Source organism: Stigmatopora nigra, chromosome 7 (genome assembly GCF_051989575.1).
Source record: "Stigmatopora nigra isolate UIUO_SnigA chromosome 7, RoL_Snig_1.1, whole genome shotgun sequence".
NCBI lineage: Eukaryota > Metazoa > Chordata > Actinopteri > Syngnathiformes > Syngnathidae > Stigmatopora > Stigmatopora nigra.
Window position 1 is genome coordinate 1015084 of NC_135514.1, and position 12417 is coordinate 1027500.

The 12417-nt window shown below is 37.0% G+C and overlaps 1 protein-coding gene across 1 annotated transcript; it reads left to right on the plus strand.

Moving 5' to 3' along the window:
* The first annotated feature begins 580 nt into the window (after nucleotides 1-580).
* Nucleotides 581-12346, plus strand: tuft1a (tuftelin 1a). Its single transcript, XM_077721854.1, has 12 exons — nucleotides 581-784; nucleotides 6063-6143; nucleotides 7344-7445; nucleotides 8000-8086; nucleotides 8194-8244; nucleotides 8326-8412; nucleotides 9492-9602; nucleotides 10132-10352; nucleotides 10441-10546; nucleotides 10629-10712; nucleotides 10920-11014; nucleotides 11781-12346. The coding sequence occupies exons 1-12, from the start codon at nucleotides 719-721 to the stop codon at nucleotides 11851-11853; spliced, it is 1164 nt and encodes a 387-aa protein (XP_077577980.1). The 5' UTR covers nucleotides 581-718; the 3' UTR covers nucleotides 11854-12346.
* Nucleotides 12347-12417: the final 71 nt, after the last annotated feature.

A 12417-nucleotide genomic window follows, 5' to 3' on the forward strand; every position in this document is an offset into this window, starting at 1 on the left:
AATTCCAGTGTATTTACTCAACTAATTGTGAATACATGGATAAATATATAAAAGTACACATACACGCACACATACACATACATAAAAAATAGAAACTGGTTAAGGACGCAAAAAAATGTCCCTTCATGTATGTGTGTGTAGATAAGAAATAAAAATAATGTATTTAATATAATATAATAATATTTTCTAATATTTAAGATTTTTTTAATGCCCTGATATAAACTCTCACCCCAAAAAGGATGAAGAATGGTTATTTGCTGTATAATATAAAGAGTTACAGGTCTTAAGTGGTAGTTTTTGAATAGCTGTTCAGTTAAATGAGTGGATCAAGAAGACAGTAGAATACAAAAATGTCTTTAAAATCTTTTGTACGGGAATAGAAAATGAAGTAATGTACAAGGAAATAAAGCAATGCTGTCCTAGTTGCCACAATGTATATTAGGTTTATTGCCCTTTTAGTTTATCTTGCACCCTTGTCTGTGTTCATTCCTCTTCCAACCTCCACTCATCCTTAAATGGTCATTTGGGTTTAAGTGGGCGTGTCCTTTTGTGACGTTTGTGGACTTGTTGAGGAGAGGAATCAAGCAGGCAGCTGGTATCAAGTAGTTTTCAGACCTGCACTACCGGGACGCTCAGTAAACGCTACCTGGGGTCGCTTATACCTTCATTTTTTATTTATTATTTATCGTCTATTTAATATTATTACACAGACAACGCCATGATGATGATGAGCAGTGGAACTGGAACTTTGTGCACAGTGGAGGACATCAGAAAACAAGATAAGGTGGGTAGATAAATGTTTTATTACTTATTGTTTGTCCCCCGCCTCTGGCCCGGAGTCAGCTGGGATAGGCTCCAGCACCCCCCGCGTCCCTAATGAGGATAAAGCAGTACAGAAAAAGAGATGAGACAAAATGTATTGTTATATTTTTTGTGTATTTTGCAAATCAATCAAAACTATATTTGTACCTATCTACAGTCGTGAGAATATGATCTTAAAGTAATATAAAATTATAAATTTAACCATGTATAAAATACATTGAAATTAAATGAAATGTTACATTTTTGTTGGCATTATATATCATATTTGTTGGGTATTTTACAATAGACCTTAAGACTGCATTTTCTGGGGGTGTTGGCTTATATAAATATTATATAAATTATATGTATGATGTAATGTATATACTATATCCTATATATATTAGATTTTTTTTTCTGTGCCCTACGACTGGCGACCAGTTTGGGGTGGTTCACCTTTTGCTTGAAATCAGCTGGTGTAGGCTTCAGCACCCCACTACCCTGACAAGGACAAATACATGCAAAGTTCTAGCTAATAATTGAAGTTTTAAACATTTGTTTTGCTTCAAAATCTGATTGCACCTAACTTTTCTGTACGAATGTAACATGTCAAGCCTGTAGTGGCAGCACTACATTCAATTTAAGTGCAAGTTAGATTGGAGTTATTCCAAATTCACCATGAAATACTATATCTTAAATTGACAGTAATCATAATTTGTACAACATTGCTGCAAATATCAAAGCAGATAAGTTCTACAACATGTCTCTAAATATTTTTTCCACATTATAGTTTCAATCTAGATCACCCTTGCACACGCACACTAGCATCAGCGTCAGTCACATCAAATGAACTCCTTATCACTTCTGATAGTTTAATAATTAACTGTCAAAATGTGCTGCGTTTTACAAGCTTGTGAAGTGACACTTTCTCCTTACCAACGTCACGTCATGCAGCAACGCAACCATTGGCTGTCCTATGACTGCCTGGCCTTAAACTTTTATTACTTAATAAAAGTCAGGGTGCAACACATGATTAAAATATACCTGTATACCTGCCACATTTCAGCTGGTGAGATGAGCCCATAAATAGCAATGACATTTACATGTATGCTTTGTGCACACATGTTCGAACACACAATGACACACAGAGGGAAAATATCAATTGAATGAGGAACAAACATCTACGCCTCATTTCCTTCATTTGAATCATATACCTGCACATGTGAGGTCCACTCCATTTATTATTTGCATAATAATATCACTCCAAACTGCACTACAATATTCATTTAACATTAAAGCCGTTAGAAGAGTCGGAATGTTGCCAAAATGTATCCTAAGTTTCAGTGTGTTAAATTTGGTAATAAGTTACTATGTGGTAGTGTAAAACCATTTACAACATTGAAACTAAAGAAACAGCCAAACAACAGACTAACAGCTTCATGCAATATGCCAAAGTTGCTATGTGTGAGACACAATGGTGATTGCTTGGGGTGTCTACCTCACAGTTCTGAAATCAAGGGTTCAAGCGCCTACATTTGTGGAGTTTGCATGTTCTCTCGTGTTTGTGTGTATTGTGTGTGTAGGTACTCTGGTTTATTCCACCATCTCAAAACATGCATGGTCAGTTGATTGGACATTCCATTGGCTACATAGGTCACTTTTCATACAAGATTTCGGACCTTCAAGTTTTTGTTGCCCTTGACGGCACCAATTTAAGTGAGTGTGGCACAATGGCACGGGCTATCACAAAGAAGCATATGTGTACCATCTCAATGGAAGAATGTCCTCGATCCAGTCTGTTTTCCATGTTTCCGTTCACCAACACACCTGAATGAATTATCAGGATCCATATCAAGCTTCTGGACAGCTCGCTGATGAGTTCGATCACTTGATTCAGGTCTGGTAGATGATAGTATTAGTGCTTTTTAATGGGTATTTATAAAAAAAATATGGATATGTAAATCATTCATTCATTAATTTTCTGAACCACATTAGGGTTGCAGGGGGTGCTGGAGCCTATCCCAGCTGACTCGGGCCAGAGGCGGGGGACACCCTGAATCGGTGGCCAGCCAATTGCAGTGCACGGGGAGACGGACAACCATGCACACACTTACCTATGGGCAATTTCGAATGTGTCCAAGCAGCCTATTGTGCATGTTTTTTTGGAATGTGGGAGGAAACCAGAGTACCTGGCGAAAACCCACTAAACAAACCCATATCCAGCAGGCAACAATATTTCTGTACTGCCCTCTTTTGGCAAATTCCGGACCTCCAAACGACATGCCATCTGCTTGCTAACTATAATTCCACAATTATTAAACAGCCCTGTTCCAAAAAGTAGGCACCAAGGTTAGACATTTTCTGACCCATCCTACACAGCTACCCAGTTTCAAGAGGATCGGTTCACAAATGACCTTGAATATGACTTAAAATTTAGTGTTTACAAGAATAATTAGAAAAAAAAGATAACATCAGAAACTAAGTAGTGGCAAGACAGGCATCATCCTGTGAAAAAAATGAAGTTCTTCAGGTAAAACAGTAAAAAATTGTGATTGTTCTATGGCTGAGATTGATGCTATCTGTGCTGCAGGTGGAAAGGGGAGACAGGAGAGTGATTTAGTACACACACCCACACACACTTACACACACAAGTTAAGCAATACTGTCATGCATGGGATTCAGCAGGAGCTTTTGGGGATTTCTTGCCTTATGCTCACATCATTCAGCAAAAGCCTTCTCCTGATGCCAAAATAAGGCACAAAGTGTCCTTTTGGCCTTTTAAAGCCTGTAGGCAGCCCGCCTGCAAGTAGCTCACCATCTTTTGTGCCCTTTGTTGGTGTCTGCCTGCCATCCCGGGCTCACATTTCTGCCCTGTTATGGAGTCCATGTTTACACTGTCTCACCTTGTGTATTTATGTGGGCTTTTTTTTCTCATGTAGGTTTGTTCCACTGCTCCTTTTTGTCCAGTGAAGGCTGTATACTATTACAGCTGCTGGCATTTATGTGCATGTGTAAATAGCTTAGTGCTCAGGTTGCGTAAGACCTTCCCAACAATTGTTCCACTGTTTCTTTCGCCCGCTTTAATTGAACACCCTCCTATCCTCTACTCAAATGTTCCATCAGAGCAAGATGTAATGTGAGTGCACTTTAGCACATAAAAAACAGGAACTTTTCAACTTCTGTTTTTCATACTGTAGTAGGAGCCCCCCCCCCCCCATACCCTATTTGTTTTTTCAACTGCTTCTGTATTGTTCTTGCTCTGTTATTTCTGACCACCTTTCCCTTTGTTTCCCTCCACCATAATAAAAGCAACAGTTCTTTGAAATGAAATCACAGAGTTCTGGGGTGGAGGGGTTCCATCCCAGGTGGTTTCTCCCTGTGTGGAGTTTACATGTTCTTCTCAGGCGTGTGTGGGTTTTCTCTAGGTACTCTGGTTTCCACCCACATCCAAAAATCATGAGTTTAGGGTGCTTGAACACTAAATTGACCTTGGGTATGAATATGAGTATAAATGGTTGTCCCCCATCTAGTGCCCATATTAGCTGGGATAGGCCCCAGCACCCCACCTACCCTTGTGAGGATAAGCGGTTCGGAAAATGAATAAAGCTAAAGAGGTTTAGTTATCCCCTTTATTTACTATTTGGGTAATAATTTAACAGGCCATAAAAATTAAGAGTAAATACAGTAGATGCCTAATATCCTAAAACAGTAGATCTATAAAAATAATAATAATTAGTTCTTTATGTACCACCTGAAAAAAAATCAACATTACCATATTAAAACCCTAAAAAATATCCAAGGCAGATTTTTTTGTCTGTAAAATTTGCAGGTCAATTATTGTCACTGTTTACTATTATGATCATTATTAATAACTTCTATGTTTTTGGAAGGACTTTAATCATTTGAAATTGTCACATGGATGAGGAACAACATAAACCCAAATGGTCTTTCCATCCTTTTACTGTTCGAGTATTCCCACTTTTGCACAATTTAGTCTTCATTTTTGGATTGTGGGTGGAACCTGGATTGCCCGGAGGAAACAGATGGGGAAAACACCTGAATTCCACGCAGGAAAATAATGATGGCCCATTGAATACTGTTGTAATAGTGAGGCAAGCCTATTGTTTTGTGATATCTTTTTGTACAAGAAACCAAATAGCACAACAATAGGCTGGCCTTAGCTTACCATGTTAAGGAGTATTGCCATCCAGTCAATAAATGCTGTTTGTGAAGCGGTTAATTTTGGGTGACAGTTTTACAGAATATTTTACACAAATTCCTCTTATGCGTGACTTAAATTAAGGTGAACTCCGAAGCTAAAAAATGTCAAAACCCTCAATTAACATTTTTCCGGCAAGTTGTCAAACAAAGAACATGACATTTTTTTAATGAAATGCTCTGATGGATGCACATCGGAAGGGACAAAGACGTCAATTAGTGACCGTGGGGTGATCGTGTTAACAGCCAGTTGAAGTTACACCCTCGTCCACCTACATTAATCACCACCCATAACACACATTAAACAATACACTTGTTCACCTTATCTTATTCCATTACATATTAACTCCTTTATTGCCAATGATTTGATATCAATCCTCTGACGTAAGTTTTAGTTCTTGTGCCTGTGTGTTTACAGTCATGAAATTGCAGTCATTTTTCTCTGTGCATGTTGTGTGTCTCCATTTTTGGCCCGGTGTCAAAGACTTGTTGTTTGGAATGTGTTATATAATGTCATTGACCTCCTCCCTCGCATCCTCCGCATGCACATATACACAAGGGGCATATTTGGGGGAGTTCCCCTGCTCTGGGACACACACAGACATAGCCGCCCTTTGGCTTCCTGGTCCAGGCTTTTCCTGTAAAGTGGCTTCCCTTCAGAAAATCAAAAGAAAAATGTAGTTTGTGTTTGTTTTTGTTTTTTTTGTTTTTTTTGGCTGCTTTATTGTTACTGCATGGCTTCGCCATCTGCCGAGCCTGACGTGAAATCTTTAAGTCCACATTGCCTAGAAATGTGCCTCCATCCCTACCGATGACGTCCAACTTGCCTAATTCGAAGCAAACACTGTGTGTCTGTGTAGCCTCAAATACTTTTGCTTCCTCTTCTGACGTTTGCAGCCCCCCACCCACTTTCTCGCCAGCCCTCTCCCTACCTCGATTTCTACATTTAGTGACTCAGTTTCTCCTTTGCTTTCTGGAAATTGTAGCCAGTCGGACTCTCCATCCCATAACGGTCTTTGTGTGGGTTTTGTTGTTGCTTTTTTCAGGAGGGGTGCAGGCGACTGCGACTCACGCTTCACGACCAGAGCCAAGCAGCCCGTGGTTCACAGCAGCAACACAGAGATAAGGTAAGATTTGTGGATGGGGTCTAATTTTAGATTAGATTAGATTAGATAACTTTATTCGTCCTGTATTGGGGAAATGTCATTGTCACAGTAGCAAGAGGGTGAGAATACAGACACAGGAGAAGACATTTTAGACATAAATAAATGGGTAATAAATAAGTTAATAAATAAACAAAAATATATAAATGAATAAATAAATAAATAAATACATTACTATAAAATTATTCATCATCATTAGTGTTGTGAAGATGCCATGCTACTATATTCATTCATTCCTTCATTTTCTGAACTGCTTATCCACACAAGGGTAATGAGGGGGTGCTGGAGACTATCCCAGCTGACTTCGGGCACGAGGTGTTGAGCACCCTGAATTGATGGCCAGCCAATTGCATGGCATGAGACATTCAACCATTCATAATAAGTGGTTTAGAAAATGATTGACTGATTAAAAATCTTATTTGGCCTTGTATTATAGTATATTTGTATTCAGACAGTGCACTGCTCTTACCTGGAATTAAATGCCATTTTTTGGCCAGATAATATGATATTACGTGGGACAGTTGTTAAAAAAATGTAAATGTAATACGGAGAATCACATGTTTTTAATCTCACCAGTCATGTAGTCTTACTCTTATTCTTACGTCATGTTCATTTTGGAGGTTAAAGTGAAAAGGTCCTATATTGTGGTTGACTTGCATACTGCGGAAAAGACAATGCATGGTTCCTGTAATGTATTAGGAATGATAACATGCTCACTTGTGTAAAGAAACGCATCTGCTTCCCATCAAGGGAGGTTCCCATATGTTTCGTGAGCAGGACTTCTTGAGTAATTCGTCACGTAACCCAGACGACTGCCAAACATGTGCAGAGTTTCATAAGTTTTTCCCGCCAGGTCCACTGCGTATGCGTGTGTGCCCCTCCCAACTTCATGGTGTTTCCAATGGGAACATGAAGAAATCAGCCTTTGACATGATTCAACTCGCATATTATAAATATTTTAGTGATTGAAACTCCCAGTATTGTTTTGCAATATCAATCACAAAAATGCGGCAGCTCCTCCTGGGTGACCTCATCCATGTTTCGTTCATTCACATCTGTGAATATTTGAAAACACACCCATCCAACTTAAGCAATATTCTCAATAACTCTAATCAGAGTTTATGCAATATTCTTAATAACTATTAATTGTAATTGTTTCTATAGCCTGTCGGCCGCGCTTTTGCCCTGGTGCAGACACCCATCCAACGGACACTTCTCCCCCCGGAACCAGTCAAATCTACAGAGGAGCAAGTTGAGGTTATCAAGGTGGGTCATATATGGAGTGAATAAAGTATCTGTGGATTCATTGCTAATTTTAGTATGGCTGAGTGTTTGAAGGTCCTCTGTTTAGGTTGCAGTCTCCTCTACATGCTTCGGTTTAAATCCCACAACTGACAAAGACCTTAAATGTTTTTTTTAACCTGCTATATCAAGAATTTCACATCATTTTATGAATGACCAAGTCATGGACCATACCAAAGTTGATAAGTGAACCCTCACTACCACAGCAGAGCCAGGAACATTGTTAGGGACCCATACCACCCTGGCAGATGCTACAGGTCTCACAAAGCATGGACAAATATACTTAGGGACAGTTAGGGACTCTGAACTTGCGTTAGCACGACACACAATCCCTTCTGTGCAATAACTTCGGGGTGTGCAAAAACAATGTGCAATATCTTCGATTGTGCAATATTTTAGAATTTACCTTGCCAGGATGTGGCATTTATGCAGTCAACCAGTGAACCAAAAATAACAACAAAATAAAATTAAAAAAAACGTCCATATGTTCAGAATGACCGAAGGTCTATTTGTTCTAGGTTTATCTGGAAGCCCGCAGAGAAGAAAATCAAAAGCAGAATCAGAGTCTGAAGATGTTGTCAGATGAAGTTTCACAGATACAAGAGGTCAGTCCTTCAACTACCCTTGTTGACATGTGTGTTTCCTATATGCTATATCTCTTATTTATACACACAAAGAACGGTTTTAAACCGTTTGTTTACGTTTGGCACAGGTGCGGTACTGCCTGAAGACACTCAGGGAGCAGATGGCATCCAAAAATAAGGTGCGCAACTTTGGCATCAGGGGGTTATTCCTTTATATGAAGGGCTGCTTGACTTTGCCTCTCCTTTGCTCTTTAAACCAGGTTCACACGAACGGGTGGAAGGTTTCATCTCCATTCAAGAAAATGACTTCTTCTAGCCAGAAAGCCACAACCAAAAGCAACGGACAGGTGAGCTTTTTTTTTATTCTCTTCCAGACAATGCTGGTAAAATGATCTTTTGGAATTTAACCCCAAAAGCAGTGATAAAAAATAAGGTGTGGGCTGAAATAGTAGTCACTGTAATTGAATACAAGATAGGATTAGAATGGGGAGAAATATTAGATTATATTAGATTAGATTACATAATTTTATTCATCCCGTATTCGGGAAATTTCATTGTCACGGTAGCAAGAGGGTAAGAATACAGACACATGAAAAGACATCTTAGACATAAATAAATAGGTAATAAATAAGTTAAGAAATAAATCAGCACGTTGCTGATATATATATATATATATATATATATATATATATATATATATATATATATATATATATATATATATATATATATATATATATATATATATATATATATATATATATATATATATATATATATATATATATATATATATATATATATATATATATATATATATATATATATATATATATATATATATATATATATATATTTAATAATATAATAATTTATATCTAAGTGTATATATATATATATATATATATATATATATATATATATATATATATATATATATATATATATATATATATATATATATATATATATATATATATATATATATATATATATATATATATATATATTTAATAATATAATAATTTATATCTAAGTGTGTATATATATATATATATATATATATATATATATATATATATATATATATATATATATATATATATATATATATATATATATATATATATATATATATATATATATATATATATACATACATATATATATTTGTTTTTTGTTTTTTTTGTTTTGTTTTTGTATTCACCGTTTCAGTTTTGTTTGCTCATTATTTTGCCACGGATGATCCCATTACTGTATCAGTGAGTCACAGTGCAGTTGCAGAAATAGGAGCCATTCCATGACGCACGACAATAAAAACACGCCTGCTTTCTCCCGGACCGAGCCCATTCTGCTCGCTCGCTGGGTTTCACGTGACATCAGTGCACAAGTATTTGTGTCCTTATTGTTTTGTTGTGTCTATCAGGAGACGGACGAAGAGGCGGAGAGGGCCAATCTGAGAGAAGTAAGCAAGCGCCTGTATGCGCAGTTGCAAGACGCTGAGAAGAAGCACCAGGAGGAGAAAGAAAGGCTGCAGGTGACTTTAAAAGTTGTTACCTTCCATATCAAAACTGTGTAGACTTTCTCAGAAGACATTTGAGATTCAACATCCTTGAAAAAGAAATCAATTAAATGCTTTTTAATGTCATTATTCAAGTATAATGAGATTGAAAGCTTCACCTTCAAGGGCACAAATAGCAACAACATACAAACAGACATAAAAAAAATCAATACATGATAACAAAAACTAATGTCAATTAAGGAGTCAATAACATAAACAAGTGCAAAAATAACAACAACAGACATAAATAACCAATAATTAAGTAATACATATATTAGTAGTCCACATAATGAGTCAACAACATAAACAAGTTCAAAAATAACAACAATATACAAACATAAATTCGTCTCCCATTCCAAAAATATGCATGGTAGGCTGATTGAACACTCTAAATTGCCCCTAGGTATGAGTGTGATTGTGCATTGTTGTTCGTCTCAGCCGTAGTCAGCCGGTATAGGCTCCAGCACCCTCCTCATACAAGTTCAATTCCCCAATCCGCCTCTAGGCTGAAGGCAGCATTCTGAGAGAGCGTTTGAGCGATCAGGAGGTCAAGCTGAAAAACACAACGGAAGACGTGGACAAGAAAGACCAGCGAATCGATGAGCTCCAGAGGTTATTGGGGGGCATGGAAAAGGAGAGCGCCACCTTGAGGGAAACCATACGCCAGCGAGAGGATGAACTGCACGAGTTACGGCGCATAAGAGAAGAGGGACCGAGAGGGCAAAGGTCAGGATCTTTCTTTACCGCAAAACAAGTCGGATGTTGGAATTTGAGGATCACTCTCAATTTCATGTGTGTGGGTGTGCTTGTTCAGAGCAGAGGAGTTGGAGAAGGAGGTCGCCATTCTCAAGGAGAAAATCCACCATTTGGATGACATGCTGAAAAGCCAGCAGAGAAAAGTTAGACACATGATTGAGCAGGTGGGATGCCGTTTCAATTGGGAGGAAGAAGGCTTCTTTGTATTTGCACCTGGTTTTGAACTCGTTGTTTGCTCAATTTTAGCTTCAGAACTCTCGCATGGTGATCCAAGAGCGAGATCGTGTCATCAACGAGCTGCAGGAGAAAGTGTCTTTCCTGGAAGCTGAGGTATGAAAGTCTTTCCGTCTTCTTCTGCCGCACCTTAAAAAGCAAACTTTGCTTTATTGCTTTGGATTCAAAGCCAATGAGGTGATAAATTCACCTTTGTGCCAAGTGAGGTGATACAGGGAAGGCAAAATGGAGCATTGTCTAGTTTTGAGGAAGGTAGCATTTATATTTGCACGTTATCTGATGCGCCACCTTGTGCCTGTGTAGAACCGAGAGATGCACGACCAGATGGACTATTTCTTGGGAGGACAGAAAAGCACTTCTTACCTTTCATCGGAGCGCAATCCAGAAATTGTGTACAGGTAACTAACACATTTCATCACATTACACCAAGTAAAACACATGTTCTTATTAATTTTTAATAATAATGATACATTAAATATAAATTGCCCTCAACCAAAGTTATTAAACATCAATCAACAGACATTTCTTTATTTATATATTTATGGATTTATTAACTTATTACCTATCTATTTGTCTAAAATGCCTTTCCTATAGTCACTCACCCTCTTGCTACTGTGACAATGAAATTTCCTGAATAAAGGATGGATAAAGTTATCTAGTCAAACAATAGTACCAACTTTTTAAACTATTTTTACCATGGTGTGAAAAAAATGTTATTAATTTATCCTAGATAAATATTGCGTCACCACAAGAGACTACTAATTCATAAGTATATTAAAAAAAACATTAAAAAGTTAGGCCAAGTACAATGAACTTTAAATTTATGTTTAGATTGAATTTATCACTTATTGGATTAAAAAATATTTACTCCTTGTATGTGTTCATTTTACAAAGGAGGCAGCTAGCAAATATTCAAAGAGAGTTATTAATATTTATTTAAAAAAACATTTAAACTAATCAATTTTAGCAGGGGGCAAAAAAACTGATAGATCAATGCAACAAATATTAAAGAGCTCTTGTATGTTATTTTCTGTAAAATGTTTGACACCACCGTCAAATTTATAGACATATTGTGAAACCATTAGTATAGTACTAAAAATGAGCTTGATCATCTTTAGAAAGGCAAGGCTTTAATATATTTTTGTCATGCCCTCTTCTTGGCAGTAAACCATACAAGCTGTCAACATCCTCCAACAAGCCTCAGCCGTTCATCAAAGTCATAGAAATCAGGTCTTGAGTCTTCTGAAAAGCGGTCAATGTGTTTTTTGGTTTTGCCTGCAGACTGATACTAGACAACAGCTTGCGATCACAAAGAAAGATCCGAGCCGAGCTTTTACCAACATTTGGCCTCTCAAAGGATGCACTGCACTCTTTGTCCTGAGTACAATACTACTCTTAAACTTGTAACTCACATTGTAATTAACGTGCGTAGTGCAGCAAGCTTTTGAGTAGATTGTTATCTGCATCGTCTGTCTATTATCAATAGTGTGTCGTATGAAGCTTGGCAGTAAAAAGCTATTTGCACTTAGAAAGTTTTCAGCTAAGCACTGAAAATGCAGAAATCGTAGCAGACCAAACTGCGTTTTAGAAGCGTCACTCATTTTAACTTTAAAGCATTTCAGTTTGCTGTCATTGTAAATGTGTACTTTTTGAATGTCCTTCTAAATATTAATTTTATATAAGCTTTCTACTTTGTATTTATTTGTCAATAAATGCATGTGTTTGACTTATTTGTATGGATTTCTGTTTACAAATGCCGATCATATATATATATATATATATATATATATATATATATATA

Coding starts and splice junctions, on each gene's coding strand:
- tuft1a (XM_077721854.1), top strand. CDS start 719: ATGATGATGATGAGCAGTGGAACTGGAACTTTGTGCACAGTGGAGGAC. Junction 8,245..8,325: donor AGATGGCATCCAAAAATAAG/GTGCGCAACTTT, acceptor TCTTTAAACCAG/GTTCACACGAACGGGTGGAA. Junction 10,353..10,440: donor GAGGGACCGAGAGGGCAAAG/GTCAGGATCTTT, acceptor GTGCTTGTTCAG/AGCAGAGGAGTTGGAGAAGG.